Source organism: Balaenoptera musculus, chromosome 1 (assembly GCF_009873245.2).
Source record: "Balaenoptera musculus isolate JJ_BM4_2016_0621 chromosome 1, mBalMus1.pri.v3, whole genome shotgun sequence".
Lineage (NCBI taxonomy): Eukaryota > Metazoa > Chordata > Mammalia > Artiodactyla > Balaenopteridae > Balaenoptera > Balaenoptera musculus.
The window spans coordinates 42,737,061-42,753,424 of NC_045785.1; the positions used below are offsets into that span (position 1 = coordinate 42,737,061).

General features: G+C 52.2%; 1 protein-coding gene across 14 annotated transcripts in view; it reads right to left on the minus strand.

The window, feature by feature from the left end:
- The window catches only part of TTC39A (tetratricopeptide repeat domain 39A), a 60,531-nt gene that overhangs the window by 8,860 nt on the left and 35,307 nt on the right, over nucleotides 1-16,364 (minus strand). For 9 of the 14 annotated variants that reach the window (XM_036848364.1, XM_036848376.1, XM_036848385.1 and 6 more), the window contains 11 exons: nucleotides 16,204-16,269; nucleotides 14,749-14,857; nucleotides 14,238-14,305; nucleotides 14,097-14,156; nucleotides 13,006-13,167; nucleotides 7,856-7,947; nucleotides 5,776-5,896; nucleotides 3,491-3,602; nucleotides 2,956-3,070; nucleotides 1,921-2,037; nucleotides 607-1,386 (listed from right to left, as the gene is read on the minus strand). In XM_036848364.1, coding sequence (XP_036704259.1) covers nucleotides 1,263-1,386; nucleotides 1,921-2,037; nucleotides 2,956-3,070; nucleotides 3,491-3,602; nucleotides 5,776-5,896; nucleotides 7,856-7,947; nucleotides 13,006-13,167; nucleotides 14,097-14,156; nucleotides 14,238-14,305; nucleotides 14,749-14,857; nucleotides 16,204-16,269 — 1,146 coding nt within the window. In that variant the 3' untranslated portion in view covers nucleotides 607-1,262. The other 5 variants (XR_005019421.1, XR_005019424.1, XM_036848443.1 and 2 more) reach the window with 5 other exon arrangements.

The following is a 16,364-nucleotide window of genomic DNA, read 5'->3' on the forward strand; positions in this document are numbered from 1 at the left end:
TGCTTTTAGGCGCCAGAAAGATTATGTGTTGAAAAGAGCCTCTACTCAGCTCCAACTGATTGTTGCCTTGTGGGAATGAGGCCCAATATTGCCAGATTATTAAAATAAGATGCCAGAAACCAGATTTATTTGTGAAATCTCCCCATTTTAAAATGTTAGTAACTTATTCTAAAAATTTTAAAACATTATGTTGGCTAAATAAAACATGCCTGAGCCATATGACTTCTGATTCAAACTTTCTGCCCAGCCCAAGAATTCAAGCAACAACATATTTTACTGAAATAGATGTTGCATGATCTCTTAAGTGTATAAGTTTTATTACTTAAATATATCTTTTAACTGAAAAATCTGAAACAAACAAACAGGCCAAGAATAACCATTCTGTTTCTAAGAAAAATGCTGTCAGTAAATAAGTGTACCTCGAAGGGAAGTACAGAAGATTTTTATGTTTCATAAATCATTCCCAGTGGTTTCAATTTGGCATATAGCAGACTGGTGTCTGAGAAACTTTACCTGCCAAACTTCTTGGCTTTGGCACAGAAAGGGCCACAGGGCTCCCCCTTCCTTCAGGCCTCGGTATCGCTATTCCTTAGTGGTGAAGATTGATTTTTTTTTTTTTTTTTCTACAGATGGACTCAAAATTCTCTCACTAAAAAGACGTGTTTGTTTGATTTTTTTTTAAATTGGAAAGTTGTTACAAAGGGAGTGTAAGAAGTAAGGTAGTGGGAGTGTGTGAAACCTCTATGTCCAACCCCCAGAAACCTCGAAGCCTGTGGTGCAGATCTTCCTTTGGGTCCTTCCAGCCCTGGAAGCTGAGACCTCGCTGAAGTCTGAAAAGCACTTTGGCCCTTGGCATCATAGATTTACCTCCACATCAATCAATCAGTATGGGTTAAAACAATGATTTACAGGTGGTTGGTTGGTAGTTTTTTCCAAAGCCAACTTTGATCCCATCAATGTATTTCTAAGGAAAATGTAAACAACTGTTCATACATTCTCTGAAACATCACAGTGAAACACAAGTACCCGTATATGTGATAGGGCAGGCAGAGGGCTCCAGCTGCTCTGCCCTGGGCAAAGGCCCTCGGCCGCACTGGTGAAAATGCCAGCTTCGCTTCTGCGCAGATACCCATGTCGTGTCATCGCACTGGAGCACCGGTGGACCCCGACGGCAGGGCAGGGGGAGGGGATCTTTTTGAAATGTTTCCAGGAGCTCTCTGTCCAGCTGACTCTGTCTTCCAGCCTGGGAATGCTGCACAAAACTACAAGGGCATTGATGAAACCATGGATCTGTTGCCATTCTCTAGGGAAGACTTGGCTTGGAGTGTGGCTGCCTGGATTCGAAAATGTGTCCTGGATTCCATGGAATAATTCTTATAATTTTGCCTGGAAGAAACCACAGAATCAGACACATGAGGCTGCTCCAGGAAGTGCTTTTCCTTTAGTCTGAACTGTGGGAGCCCACTAGCCAAGGAACATTTTTAGAGACTTAGATCCCTACCTCTGTCTAAAGAAAGAGTTGGGCCCTGACTAATAGGGATTACCTGTTATCATGCCCTCTGGTGCCACTCTTGGTCCTGTTGTTGGGTCCCTGAGCTTGAAGGAGTGGTTTCAAGAGGTAGATCCAAGGGCTGGAAGGCAGGAGACCTGCATCTTCACACCAGCCCTGCAGCTGGCTTGTGGTGTGACCCTGGGTAACTCAGTCCCTGATGCTGGGATTTCAATTCCTCATTGGTAAATTGAGGAAGAAGCCTCCCTACGCCAGGTGAGAGCTGGGTTCCCCAGGGACATGGGCCCAGCCTCTGGGCTGCCTATACTGCCTTTGCCAGCACCCTCCTCCCTCACTGCTGCCTGGCCTCCTCTGCCCGTACCCTGCACTCATGGGGAACAAAGGACAGTCCAAGGCCAATCACGCCTTACTTGGCAGTTTCCAAGAGTTTGATAGCCTCTTCATTTCTGCCTTGCTCCATAAACAGCAGGGCCAGCTCCAGCAGGGCATTTGGGATCAAGTAGTGGTCGTATTTAATCCTCTTTTCGCTGCAGGACAGAGGAAAACATGGCTTACAGGCTCTGCTCTTGAGACATCCTTCAGGCACGTCCTTCAGACTCCTCCTGAGCCTCTTCCAAATGGGAGGATCCAACTCATGGTCTTGTGGGGTTTTCTGATCCGAATTCCAATTTGGGAGGGTTCCCACTACCTAGCCCGAGAAAGGCTTAAGATCCACAGCAAAGCCTTCCGATCCTCTGCACCTGGGGCCCCAAGTCCCTGACAACCTGTGGCTCATGTCATGTCCTTAGTTAGCCCACCCCCACCTCAGTCCCCAACCCCCCCTTTATTTCATCTGCAACCCTTTCCCTCTACAACCTCACCCAGGCAGGGAAGGACCTGACCACTGTCACCCAACCTCAGGTGTCTTTCCTGTGTCCAGGCATTTGCACATGCTCTACCTACTCCACTTAAAACTCCTCCTTCCTTGCTTTCTCTGCCTGATAAACTTCCCAATTTAAGTGGCATCCCTGGAAAGCCTTTCCTGGTATCTAGCATTAGGTTTAGTTCCCTCCTCCTGGCACCTGCTGTCCTCTGCTTTCCTCTAGCACAGCCCTCACCGTACCAGATAGAGTTGCCTGTAGCTGTCTGTCTCTAACATCTGCACTCCCCAAGGGCAGAGTTGATAAATTACAAACTCCAGGGGGCAGCATTCACACGAAACTCATTGCGGAGGGGCTCCTGTAGTTGGGCAATCTGGGCCCTAGAGGACAACGTGGGAAAGATCTGTGCCCAGCAAGGGTCCTGGCACAGGATAGACACTAGTACATGTGGAGCAAGTAGGGGTAGTCCAGAGTCAGGCACTGTGCATGTGTGCATGAGGAAAGAGAAACCCAGAAAATACTGCCCTGGAGCCGCGGGCCCAGCAGTAGGCCATCTGGAGCAGGAGCAACCACAGAGGCACTTACTTGGCAGAGATGCTCCTGAAATTCTCCTCGGCCTCCTGGACACGGCCCAGATATTTCAGACACAGGCCTTTCAGCAGCTTCACCAAGCACTCATCATCCACTGAGTACTCATTCTCTGAGAATAGGGGAGTGAGGGAAGATGACAGGTTTGTTCATTTTTTCAGCAGTTACTCATGGAGCCCCTACTCTGTGCTGGGCCCTGGGGAGACAGAGGCGGCTCACACATGGTCCCCATCCTCAGGGAGCTCACATCTGGGGAGGAAAGACAGATACTGAGACGATGACAATACAGTGATACCAGGACTGATTGAAGGAAGCCCGGGGGTTGTGGGAGCCCAGAAGAGGCCCTGACCCTACCTGGGGGACAAGGGACAGCTTCTTGGAGGAGCTGCCACTGAAGCTCAGTCTGGAAAGGCAAAGGACAATTACCAGGGTAGAGAAGTGAGGAAGGACATTTTTGGTAGAGGGAATCTTCAACTGTAAAGACCTGTGGTCTGACCCAGCCTGGCAGGTTCAAGGGCCTGTGGGTAGTCACCTGGGCCCTTTTCCAGCAACTCTTCAGCCTTGGTGATAATCTCAAGTATCCCGTCTGTGAGTTCCGGCTGCTTCCCAATCACAGCGTAGCCATTCCAAATGTACATCATTTCCTGGGGGCAGGGGAGCAAGTCAGTCCCAGGTTTCCTCCCCAGTGGGGCCTCAAGTTTCCCCATCTGTAAAATGGGTAGCTCAGATCAGAGGATCACTAAAGGCCCTTCTAACTCTAGAAGTCTCAGCCCAGCCTTGACAAGTCTCAGCCCAGCCTTTGAAGCTGTGGACTTGAGGGAGTTAGGGGGAGTCTTATCTCTTACTTATTATTGAGCTCTCTCCTTACGCCAGTGAGAATTTAAGATGGACGCATATTCTCACTCTTCTGCTCATAGCTGCCGATAGTTTTCAGTTACTTTTCTGCTCATGGCTTCCTGGGGCACTACTCTGCTCTCTCCCAATCTCTCTGTGTCCAAACTCTTCCCATTCTTTGAGGACCAGGTCATGCCCCACACTCTCCAGGGAGTCCTCCTCCTTGCTCCAGCTAATAGGGCCTCCTATACTGGAGGAACCATAACTTACTTAAGCACTTCAGGAGCTTAAGACCATGTTACCTTCTCTCCTATTTTGCCAAGGCACTGAGCTTGAGTATCCATCTATGAAACATATCTGATTCCTTTTTTTGCCTTAACTGCCAGGAAGTTCAGAATACTAAATTAAATTTTCATTCTAGTAATTCTGTTAGCTTAGATTAGCATTTCCTAAACTATCAAACCAGGCAATGGATGTGAAAGTGATTTGTATACATAAAGTTCTAGAAAGACTTTTGTTATGGCTTTTGTTATGTTCCAGGGAGGAATTTTAAGTTTAGACAAGGTTTTATCAAATTGTTATATGGTCTCAAGTTAGCAAGTGTTCCATTAAAAGATTGTTCCGTGGCCAAATATGTTAGGGAAAAACTGCATCTTCAAGCTTCTCCTTGGAGACCTACCATGCAGATTAGCATATAAAGGCTCCAAGAAGGTCTACAGTATATAAACTTTGTTTAGGCCAGTCTTTCCCAAATGTATTTAATCACAGAAATCATTTTATGCACAAATAGCATTTTGCAGATTATAGTTTTGGAAATTCTCCCCTAAATTTCTGATATAGTTGCTTCCCCTGCCCTTCCTTACAACATATGCCCCCATTTGATAATAGCTTTACTGTATATTTTAAACTGTAAAATAGCTCAAATTTTATTTAAAGCTATTCATTCAGGATATGAGCTCTAAATAAATTCTACATAAATATTGAACTTTTTGATTTCTGAAGTGTTTAACATGTTTTATCAGCTGATTCTCATAACTGCCCTATGAAATGGGCAAGGAATATATTATTATTTACATTAAGGGAAAGGGGACCCTACACAGTGTCACACAATTAGTGAATAGCAGAGCCAGGTCTCTGAAGCAGCACCCTTTCTACCTTTCTGGCTGCCTTATTATTTGAATAACAAGGACTCTTAACAAACTAGAAACTTCTCTGATGCCTGCTCAAATCATGCATGGAATTAGCATCAAAACCGTGGTTCAGAATATGGGCTCTGGAACCAGACTACCTGGGTTCAAATTCTGGCTAACTCACTAGCTATGGGACTTGGACAAGTTATTTCATTTTTCTACTTATATCTTATCTACTTACTAGATATTTTATCTTCTTACTTATCTATTAGGCCTTATTATCTCCTTCTGTAAAATGGAGATGCCACCAGCACCTACCAAGAGGGTTGTTGTGAGGATCAAATGAGGCCATAGGCAATGGGTATAAGGAGCCTTGAACACAGCAAGTGCCCAATAACAATGCCAGCAATTGCTGTTATTTCAGAGTTGACCGTAATATAACATGGTCCCAGCCTCAGAAAATCTTGGTCCAGTGAGGGCGGGACAGTGTAAACAACAAGACAGAAACAGGGTGGAAACACAAACAGCCGAGGGATGCCTCTGCCTGGGAACAGGGGTGCGGGGCTGTCTGGGGGGGCTGTTCTCTCTGCCTTGAGGTGCCTGCAGCCGACTCACCTGTCTCCCCACCCCCATCCCTAGTAGACCAGTGCTTTCTCAGAGGTTGAGGCAGGCTGGAGCTCATCTGTGTCCCCCACCCAGTCCCAGGTGAATTGTGAAATCCTCTCCAGGCCCCTGAGGCATGAGGTCTTCCCTCATCCACTTCCCCCGGTGTCAGTGGCTATATCCCTGGCTCTCAGCTCATCCCCACAATCCCAAACTGGAGTTCAGGGCCAGTCAAGACCCTCCTACCCACCAGAGCAGGGATGGGCAATGAGATAGGTTTTGGGGAGAGGTAGCGTCTGGACTTCCGGATGGCAAACTTCTCTGTGGGTAGAGATTTCCCAGCAATCTTGAGTTTCAGGCCCGGCACAGCTCTGTGGAAGAGATGAGGAGGGTGGGGAGAGGGCGAGAAAATGCTAGAAAGGACAGAGTCCCCAGCCTGCCCAGCCTCTGCTTGGCCCCTCTCTGGGCCTCCGTTTCCCCATCTACATGATGAGAGCGTTGGACTGTGGACTGTGGCTCTGGCCTTATTTCATGGGCCCTGCCCAAGACCCGAGCACTTCCTGGGGCCAGGCAAGGGGCTGCCCCGCCGCCGCAGCAGGCAGAGGCGAGAATGTACACAAACCCCCCAGGCCTGCTCTGCCTTTTAGTTGTCCCTCTCTGCTCCCAGCCCCCATTTCCTAAGGGCCCAGCAGAAGTCTGACCCTACTTTCACAGAGGAGATTAAAACTCATAAAGGGAAGGACCTGCCCAAGACCACACAGCACAAACCTTTCATTAACTTTGGCCACGTGAGTTGTGGCCTCCTCAGCTGTTCCCAAGGGTACAGTAAAATGTGGTATGCAGCTGGGCAAGCCTCCACATCTGGGGCCTCACCCACCCAGCTCCGCCTTACCCTCGATCTCTGCCACAATCATGGGGGTATGGCTGTGACCTTCAGACCTGAGCTGTCCAGGCCCAGCAAACAGCTGGACCTAGTTGTGAGGTCCCCCACCAAACACCTCCCCTGCTTATTCACTGTGCAACCGCTCTGGGCCTGCTTTCTCATCCCTCAAATGGAGACGACGATATGAAAGGGAGAAGTCGTTACCCCCAAATATGCTTCTTTGGCATAAAGATTATTTTAGGCTGATTATTTTTAAGAAACAGCAGACACACAAAAAGCTCTGAAAACCTAGTAGAAGTTATCTTTTTGTACGAGACATTAACATTATAAGGGAAATCTCCATTTGTAAGGTTATCTCTCTCTGTACCAGGAAGAGGAGGATAACTAAATCTCTAGAAACTTATCAATGGAGAAGGCAGAGACTTAAATCTGCGTTACAACCATATACCCTCTTTTACCTGAAAACCTCCCACAACTGGCTCCCTATCCCCCCAAATCTTCTTTTGTCCTTTAGCTGGAGATGGCACTTAAGGTAATGGCTCGGGCCATTTCAGAGAGTTAACTCAGTTTTCCTGAGTCTCTCTCATGTATACAGGAGTTATTAAACTTCTGTTTGCTTTTCTCCTGTTAATCTTATTATGAGGGTCTCAGCCAAGAACCTAGAAGGATGGAGAAAAAATTACTCTTCCTCCCCCACAGATTCTTACCCTCACAGATCTTCTGGAAGAGTTACATAAGATGGAGACACAAAGTCACTCAGTAAATGATAAACACCCTGTGACTGTGACAGCCCAGGAAGCTAGGGTTACCTAGCATGTTGCATGTTGGGGCCACCCTCACCGTGACTGGAGGAACGCCCTAGGCTCCATCCTCAGCCTGCCACGGCTGAGCCCTGCTCTAGGCCCTTCGCAGAAGGCAAACACAGTAGTGCAGATAAGAATAAAAACAGCCATTTATTGGCTCCAGGCCCTACCCCAGGCTCTTTAAATCTATTCTCTATTTGATTTGCAAAACAACACTGCAAAGGCAGAGGTTGTTATTCCCATTTTACAGATCCTGAAACTGTCCAAGGTGACACAGCTAACAAATGGCAGAGGCTAGATTTTATCCTGTTTATGTGATTCCAGCTCTGCTTTTCTCAGTGGATCAGGTGTACTCAGCAGAAGGAAGCTCTCTGGACCTCAGTGTCCACATCTGTCCTACACTCCAGGTGAAAGAGGTTCAGTGGAAAGAATGTTGACAAAACCACTTTTGTGAAAGAAAACCTCTGAATGGATTCAAAGGGCTCTCACCAGCGGCAGCAGGAGGCGCCGGCGGCGATGGGAGGGAAGGACAGGCACGTGGGGTGACTGTGGGGGAGTGTCGGGGAGGCGACAACCCCACCACCTCCCTCTGCTCAGGCTGGCTGTGGGCAGGGCCTGCGATGGGCTGCAACGGTCGGACCCACCTAAACAACTCCACTTCGTCATCCCCGAACGGCTTGTAGTCCTCCTTCCCAAACATGCTGAGGTAGGCGGCCTTCATGTAGATGTAGGTGGCCTGTGTGAGGCAGAGCAACAGTCAGGTGTGAGCAACCCGCCCTCCAATCACAGTCCTGAACTGGCACCAGTACCTTACTGGAACCTCACTATGGCCCAGCATAGTAGCTGACGTTGTATTATCCCCAAGCCCCAGGGGAGAAACTGGGCGAGGAAGCCGAAGCAGCTTGAGGATTTGAGCTAGGAGTTAAATCCACGATGGGCCGTGTCTAAGCAGCTGCCCCTCTCCACTCCGAAGCAGCGGGGCAGACGCAAGCAACTAGAGGATGCACGGGGTGGCGCTGAGGACAGGATGGAGACAAAAAGACGCGGCAGCACGGGCTTCAGGGAAGCAGCCACTTCAGACTGGGCCCTTGAAGGCCAATGGGAAGATTCACAGAGACAGAAAAAGGACCTTCCAGGCAAGGGGAACAGCCTGATCAAAGCCAGGGAGGGCAGAGATGTGTGTACGTAGGATACAAATCACTAGCATAAAGCATGGGATGTGTACAAGAAGAGGTGTGAGGCCAGAAGAATGAGCAGGGCCCTGGGTCAGGGCTCAGCTCAGGGCTCCTTGGTGAAACTACCTTGCTGTGTGCCAGGCACTCTACATACATCACCTCACTTGATCCCAAAGACAATGCCAGAAAGGAATCCGTACCCCACCTCTACTTCCTGGGACAGCAGAGCTGCTAGGAGCAGAGCTGGGAGTGACCCCAGGTTTGTGTGGCTTCAAGGGTCTGCCCACTGGATCCACAGCCGCCACTGACAGCTGCCACAACCCCACCCCAAGGATCCATCCCCGAAAGCCGCTCCCCTTTGCCTGAAGTCCAGTGCCAGGGGAGTCTGGCTCTGTGCTGCCCTCCAGTGGCCAAGTCTTGAACCACAGCTCCTGCCACCTGGGGCAGCTACCCAGCAAACAAGTGTAGCGGGTGGAGGAGGAAAGGGAGCAGGACATCCTGGAGTCTAGTCTTAGGAGAAGGTGGGAAGCAACCTCCACCTGGGAGCCCCACCCATGCTGAAGCCCAGGGCTACTCCCAGTTCCAGTCTGCCCTCAGCACTGCAGTCTGCCCTTCCCAACATGAGGAAAAGCTGGTCTTTGTCGGGTGTGCTGAGAAGAAGCTCCCCTCTGTGAAATCTGTCCCCCATTCCTTCTTTAACCTCCCAGTGTCATCTGTGCCTTCTCCCCCTCCCCAGCCCTGGTAGTGAGCCACCAAGCCCTCATGATTTTACCTCCTATATAGCTCCTAAATCCCACTGGCCTTGCCCTAGCCCTCACCTCAATTATTGCACCAGCCTCCACTGCATCTCCCTGCTCCGGGCCACCAGGGATGTCTTTCTACTGCCCTAGTCCACGCGGTTTCCTAACCGATCTCCTGCTCCCCCTCCTGCCCCTGCAAGCCATTTTCCACACCACCTGCTGCTCTGACCTTTCAGAATCAGATCACATCAGTCCCTCCTAGACATCGTCTCACGGTATCCCATCACACTTAGGAGAACATCCAAATTCCCGGTCACGGCCTGCGAGACCCTGTGCAGTCCGCCCCGTTTCCTCTCCAGTTCCCCTCCACTGTTGCCCCCTCACTCATATCACTCTAGCCACACTGGCCTCCGGGCTGTTTCCAGAACACATCAACTCACGGCTTCAGCTTCCTCCCCCACTTGCCCTAATATCTACCAATGCCCTCTGCCTGGACTGTTCTTCACGGAGATGTCCACACGGCTCGCCTCTTCACTCCATTCTGGTGTCTTCTCAGACAGGCCTCCCCTGACCACACTGTTCATCACGCCCTGCACCCGCACCTTACCCGATTTTTCTTCATCGCACTTCCTGGAACCTGACGTTATCTTACACTGTACATCATCTATTTGTGTGTTTCCTGTCTCTCTCTCTCTTCCCACTAGAACATGAGCCTTGAGGGGATCTTTGCTCGGTTCATTTGCGTATGTCCTGCCCTAGAACAGGAGGCGGCGTGTGAGCGTGCCCAGCGACTGCAGGAGGGATTTCTTAAAAGCACGAATCTAAGCCACAAGCATGGGCTCCCCCACTGTCAGACTGAAGCCCAAACAGCCACTCAGGGCCCTTGGGACCTGCTTTTCTGGCTCCTCCTCTTCTGGCCACTCTTCCCCATCCCTCCTTGAACTCACCTCAGGCCTTTGCCTGTGCTGTCCCTCTGCCTGGGATGCCATTGTCCTTTCTCTGCCAGGCTCGTCTGCTGGCTTCCTCTAAGAGCCTTCTCCTACTCCCCCCAGACAGCGCACCCTCACTGAGTCCACAGGAATTAGGATGGACGCAGTGACCTAGAGTTGTGAGACCCATGGACATGCAAGTTACCAGGGGATGTTATGGGGCCACACTGATGGAAAACTGCAGCCACTTTCCCTGATGGGACTCCTGTCTCCCAGAGTTATCTGTTTGCCTATTGAGTCCACATATTATTCTACCAGGCTCTGGGATATCAGACAGTCCTTGTCCTCAAGAAGCTTACAGCGAGTGGCTTAGAGGGGAATGGTCCCTCCACAGTCCCTCTGCACTCCCACCCACAAACCCTACGCCCCTGCAGTTCTCTCGGTTTGGGGAGAGCACTTCCACTTCCTCCACTCTGCCACCCTAATTCCTCCTCCTTCAAGGTTCAGTTCAGACATCTCCTTTTCCAGGAGCCTTCCTTGTGCCCTTGGCTGGGCCGCCCAGGGATGCCTCAGAGCTCCCCTCTGATCCCCCGTCACAGCACTGAGCACACAGTTGGCACCATCTGGTTTCTGCTCACCCAAGCTGCGAGCACTGCGGGAAACGTGACGGGCCCAAAGGGACGACTCGGCATAGCACAGGCAGAGAAGAATGCTGAGCAGAGGGACCGGCACGTATGGCAGTGGCCACAGGCCAACCTCCTAGAGCTGGAAGTTGGTGGACTCTGGTGGCCAAGTGCTGGAGATTAGGGATGAATGAAGCCCCAGAACTCGGGGTGCCACAACCCCTACTTTCACAGGAAACCCTTCTGAGGAAAGCGTTGCAGAGAAAGAGGGGCTGACCACCCCAAAGTCACAGAGCTGGAGACTGAGCCAACTCAGGAAGCCAGACTTCTTGACACCTGGGAGGCCTCGTCCTCCCTCTGCTCTGCACAGCGGCCGTGTGGCCACCCCAGGTCTCTCCTTCCCAGGGTAGGTGGGCCCAGCTGCCTGCCCCACTTCACAAGAAGGATTCTAGGTCACTTTAGTTTAAAAAGGTTCCCCGAAGTTGTGTTGGGAGTGGGAGGTGAGGAGGAATGAATGCTGGGCCCACAGGGCCTGGGCTTGAGGAAGTCCTTCAACAGGAGGCTGGTTTCAGGGCAAGCTGGGCCTCCCTGGGAGGACTTGAGGAGCAAGGGAAAAGCAGAGGCCTTTGAGTCACACAGAACTGTCTTCAAATCCAGCGTCTGTCAGCAACAGCTGTGTGGCCCAGGAAAGTCACACGCCCTCTCTAAGCCTGTGTCCCTCCTGTGCCTGATGGAGACAACGCCTGGGCACACAGAGCTCCGAGAGAGCCCACTCCTCCTGCCAGCCCCACCCGCCCACACCTGGAGAGTTCCCTTTCAGCTTGGGCCCCAGGTAGGGGGACTGAAAAGGGACTTTCATGCAGAGGTGGGGGAGAGATGAGAAATAGGGATTTAAGGTCACTGAGACACAAGTGCTATGGATTTGACACTACCAGATGCTCTGTGATGATCTAGATGACTCTAAGACCCTTGGTTCAGAAGTCTGTGGTATCGTTACTATGATGATAACGCCTGATACTTATTCCATCACTTACCATGATGTTATAAGCTATAAGATGCTGTGCTGAGCATCTGTTTTGCTTCGTTTTGCCTACATGGCATCTCTTTAATGCCCACCCCCATCCACACTTATTCTGGGGCATTACCTCATTTTCCTTCTGGGGAACCACCCACCTCCTACTCCCAATCCATGAGGGGTCCTCCCACCCCTGTTTCCAGGCATTGACTTGTGATCTATGCCAGACCAATGAGGCTCTATCCAGGGACTCTGGTTGAAACCAAAGGGAAGATGTGAGTTAGGGGCCGGCAGCCCGTAGCCACCCTGCTGGCACATGGAGAGAACCTGCCTGTACGGCAAAGATGTCATAGAGGAGAGCACAGTCCCAGGTGGAAAAAACAAGCCCAGACGACATAATTTGAATTCCTGCATTCAGCCCTACCTGAAGTCAGATGTGCCTAGAATTTTCAGTTATATGAACCAATGAGCCTTTTGTGTTTACACCCGCATAGTCAGGTACTATGTCCACTAGCTCCATGTGACTTTTTACATTTAAATTAGTTAAAATGGAATAAAATTGAAAACATCCAGTTTCCCAATTGCAGTAGGCACATTTTGAGTGCTCGGTGTGCACGTATGGCTAGGGGCTACCACATTGGACAGTGCAGAAATAGAGCATTTCCGGGACTTCCCTGGTGGCGCAGTGGTTAAGAATCCGCCTGCCAATGCAGGGGACACGGGTTCGAGCCCTGGTCCGGGAAGATCCCACATGCCGCGGAGCAGCTAAGCCCGTGCGCCAGAACTACTGAGCCTGCGTGCCACAACTACTGAGCCCACATGCCACAACTACTGAAGCCCACCCACCTAGAGCCCGTGCTCTGCAACAAGAGAAACCACTGCAATGAGAAGCCCGCACACCGCAACGAAGAGTAGCCCCCGCTCGCCGCAGTTAGAGAAAGACCGTGCATAGCAACGAAGACCCAACGCAGCCAAAAATAAATTAATAAATTAATTTTAAAAAAAGAAATAGAGCATTTCCACGGTAATGGAAAGTTCTGTTGGGCGACACTCACATAGACCATGTGAGTCACAACACACACTTCTGTCCCTTGTGACTAAAAATCTCGACACACTGTAGTTCTAAAGGTCATCTGTTCCTCATGGTCTTTAGTTTCTTCCAACCCTGAGGCCTAGTAGAATTTGTGGTTTTGGTTAAATTCCAGCTGAGACATCTGTGTTCAGTTAGGGGTTTGGCCCTTGCTCTGGGGGCTCATGGCCAGTCTGGGTTGGCCTGGTCCCCCCGTGCCCCCAGCACATGGTGTCAGCCCACCTTGGACCAGGAGTTCTCCTTGCTGAGCAGGTCTGCGTAGAAGTAGGCCATCTTCCACTGGCCCTTGTAGGTGAAGCACCACATCAGCTCCCAGTAGCACATGTGGTGGAACTGCTTCCAGTGCTGCTGGGCCTCGCAGCACTCCTCGAACCGCCGGATGGCCTGTGGACACCTGCCGGTCAGCCTCGGTGGGCGACCCCTGGCCCGCCCCCACCCCGCTCTCTGCACCCTCTGTCCCCGCCCAGCTCCACCGTAGCCCCAGCCTCCTGCCGCGCACAGCGGCCCAGCCCTGTGCCAGGCTCGGGGAGGGGACGAGGGGCAGCAGCGGGGAGACAGGAGTTGCGGCCTCCAGTCCTGGTTCTACCGCCTAAGTCTTACACGACCTTGGGCCCAGTTACTGCCCCTCCTGGGGACTCTGGTCTTGCAGCACAAAATGAAAGGGGGGGACAGAGCTATAATGGAGGGATAACAGGCAGTGGAAAGTGCTAATCTTAAAGTGACATAATAACGTCTATGCCTCAGAGCAAACTGCAAAGGTTCCAGAAGCTCCCACGAAGTGACCTGGACCTGGGGCATCTGTCCTGCTGCCTGAGGAACCACAGCCAGGACCAGCAGGAGACGCCAGAACTCCAGGTCACGGAGTCCGTCCTGGGCCTTGGCTTAATGCTGGGGATTCTGCCCGGACCGTGACCCTCCCCCCTCTCACCCCTTCGACGGCTCCCTCCCAGCTACAGAGCCCAGACTCCTTAGCCAGACCCTCAAGGTGCCTGCTTCACCCCCTGGCACCAGGTTCCAGCCTGTCGCCCTGCCCTGGACAGCGGGTCTTCCCACCTCTCTGCCTTACTCAAGGATGCCGCAGCCCTCCATCTCCCGTTCAAATCCTACTCACCACAAATGCCAACTCCTCCCTCGTCTTCCCAGACTGTCTCAGTCGGAAGTGCCTCTCCCGCCCCCGCTCTCTCGTAAGTCCTCTCTCGGGCCCTCCTCCCAGCCTGCCCTGTCCCCGAGTTCGTCTGTGTGTATCTGTGTTTTCCTACTGGCCTGGGAGACCCGAGGGCCCTCCAGCACTGGCTCCGACCCCCATTACTCACCGCGTCAACATTGCCTTTAATGGCTTCAATCCGCCCCGCAAAGAACAGGAAGATGGCGCCCTGCAACAACACGCATGTGGGTCCGTGTGGGCCCACAAGGCACACGTCGGCTGGGAGTATCTGCCAGGAGGTAGGGCTCACCTTAGGGTATCGCTTCAGGTAGGGTCTCAAGAGCTTCTCTGCCTCCGCGATGTTGACGTTCCCAGTGCCTGAAGGAGGTGGGGGGACAATAGGACACGTCACCATCCTCCCTGGTGATCCTCCTCCCAGCAACCTACCAGGGGCTTCTCAGGGTCTCCGCTTCCCCTCTGTGAAATGGGATGATAACTCTTCTATCTCCAGGGTGATGTGAGGATTGAATTAGACAGCACAGCCTACAGCATCCTCACACCCTCTCTGAGGTGGGCATGACCCACCCCCATTTCACAGATGAGAAAACTGGGGCTGGAACCCAGTCACACTGTGAGGAAGCGAGTGGCCTGCAGGCCAGGCCCCAGGACAGTTGACTCGGCTCTGCTGTTTCTGGTTTCAGTGCCTCATGCCCAGTCCTGGGGGCCCGAGCAGGGTCTGCAGCCCCTTGCCCTCTCACCCGCTGCCCTTAGAGCCAACCAAAGCCCAGAGGCCCCAGCACTCGCCCTGAGCACGCTCCTACCGAGCACAAAGGTGAGGAAGGTGTGGTAGCACAGCAGCAGCATGACACAGAGCACGGCGCGGAAGCTGTGCCCCGATGCCCCCTCCTCCAGCTGCAGCAGCCCGTAGTCCTGGAGGAAAGACGGGGACTGGCTGAGGCCAGCCAAGGCCTGAGCTCCCCAGGGTCCACCACGGGACCCAGGGAGGTGGGGAGGGGCCTGGGAGGTCACGGGACAGGTGTGAGGGCAACGCTGCCACGGAAGGGACCAGAGAGTGCTGGACTCCGAGTCTGGAGCCCTGGAGGCCGGGTCAGCTGCTCCCAGGCTGTGCAACCTCGAACAAGGGGCTGCCCCTCTCAGTGCCTCAGCCATCTTCCTGAGGGCAGGGGACACCGCTGCCACAGCCAGGGCAAAGGCGTGGGTGTCCCCTACCTCCTCAATAGCCCCTTCCCCATTCCCCCCTTTATTCACTTGCTCAGTCCCCATAGTGGGCACCAAGGCCATGAGCAGCCCCAAGTCTGGTGGGGGGAGTAGGAATGACAAGGAGGCAGATAATCCTAACCACAGGCTCAGGGCACAGACAGGGCTTTCGTAAGATTGCTCAGTTCTTGTAGTATTAATTGTTATGATTATGTTCTTATCGTGTCACATAATATGGGTTTTCTGTGTAGTAATGTTTCCTTTAAATAAATTTAAGTAAAAAATATGAATCACATTTGAGAAAAATGATACATAAGTAATAATATAGAGGTGTGTGGACATGGCAAAAATCAGGAAGGGCCGGAGAAAGTCCAAGTTGGAGAAACATTGACCTCCTGTAAAAAAAAAAAAAAGCCCCTTGTTTTACAAAAAAAGAGGCCCAGAGGAGGGCAGGCCTTGCTCAGACTCACAGGGAGAAGGGGATGAGGCTGGACTGACGCAGGGCTCCTGACTTCCAGGTTAATGCTCCTTGTACCACGTCAGGCCTCCTCCACCAGGGAGCCCTCCCTGATCTGCTACCTGGCACTCAGGTTCCTGCCCTCAGTAGAGCCTCTGGGTGCTTGAGTCCTCTGGTTTCCACCTCAAGGCCCAATGCACAGTAGGGCTTCCCTTGGGCATCTCCCAGACCAGAAAATGGTCCCAAGGGAAGGGACTTGCTCAAGGTCTTCTGAGGGGAGAAGGACCAGGTTCCTGACACCTGCCAGGCTCAGAGAATATGGCCCCAGGCCCCTGAAGGAGGACCCCAGGAGCTGGTCTTCACACACACCCTTACCCTAGAGCCTCTCTACCCTGGGAAGGGCCTGGCAGGGATCAATGGCCCCATTTGCAGGAGAGGAGACTGAGGTCCAGAGAGGTCTGAGTCTTGTCCAGGGCCACACACTGAGGGGGCCTGAGCCAGGACAGCACTCAGGCCCCGCAGCCCCTCAGCCTCACCCTGTCCAGCTGAGCTCCAGACCTGGGGCTGAGCAGGTTGGGATCCCCAGAAGGAAGGTGGTTACCTTGTTTCCTGAAAACCCCACGAACTCTAGCAGCCGCAGGATCCTGGTAGGAAGCATGGACAGCGTCTGCAGGAAGAGGCAGGTGGACACGTGAAGGGGTGGGGGCTGACCCTCCCAATCTCCAACAAGCCTCCAGAGTCCTGGGGGTAATCCCAGAAGCG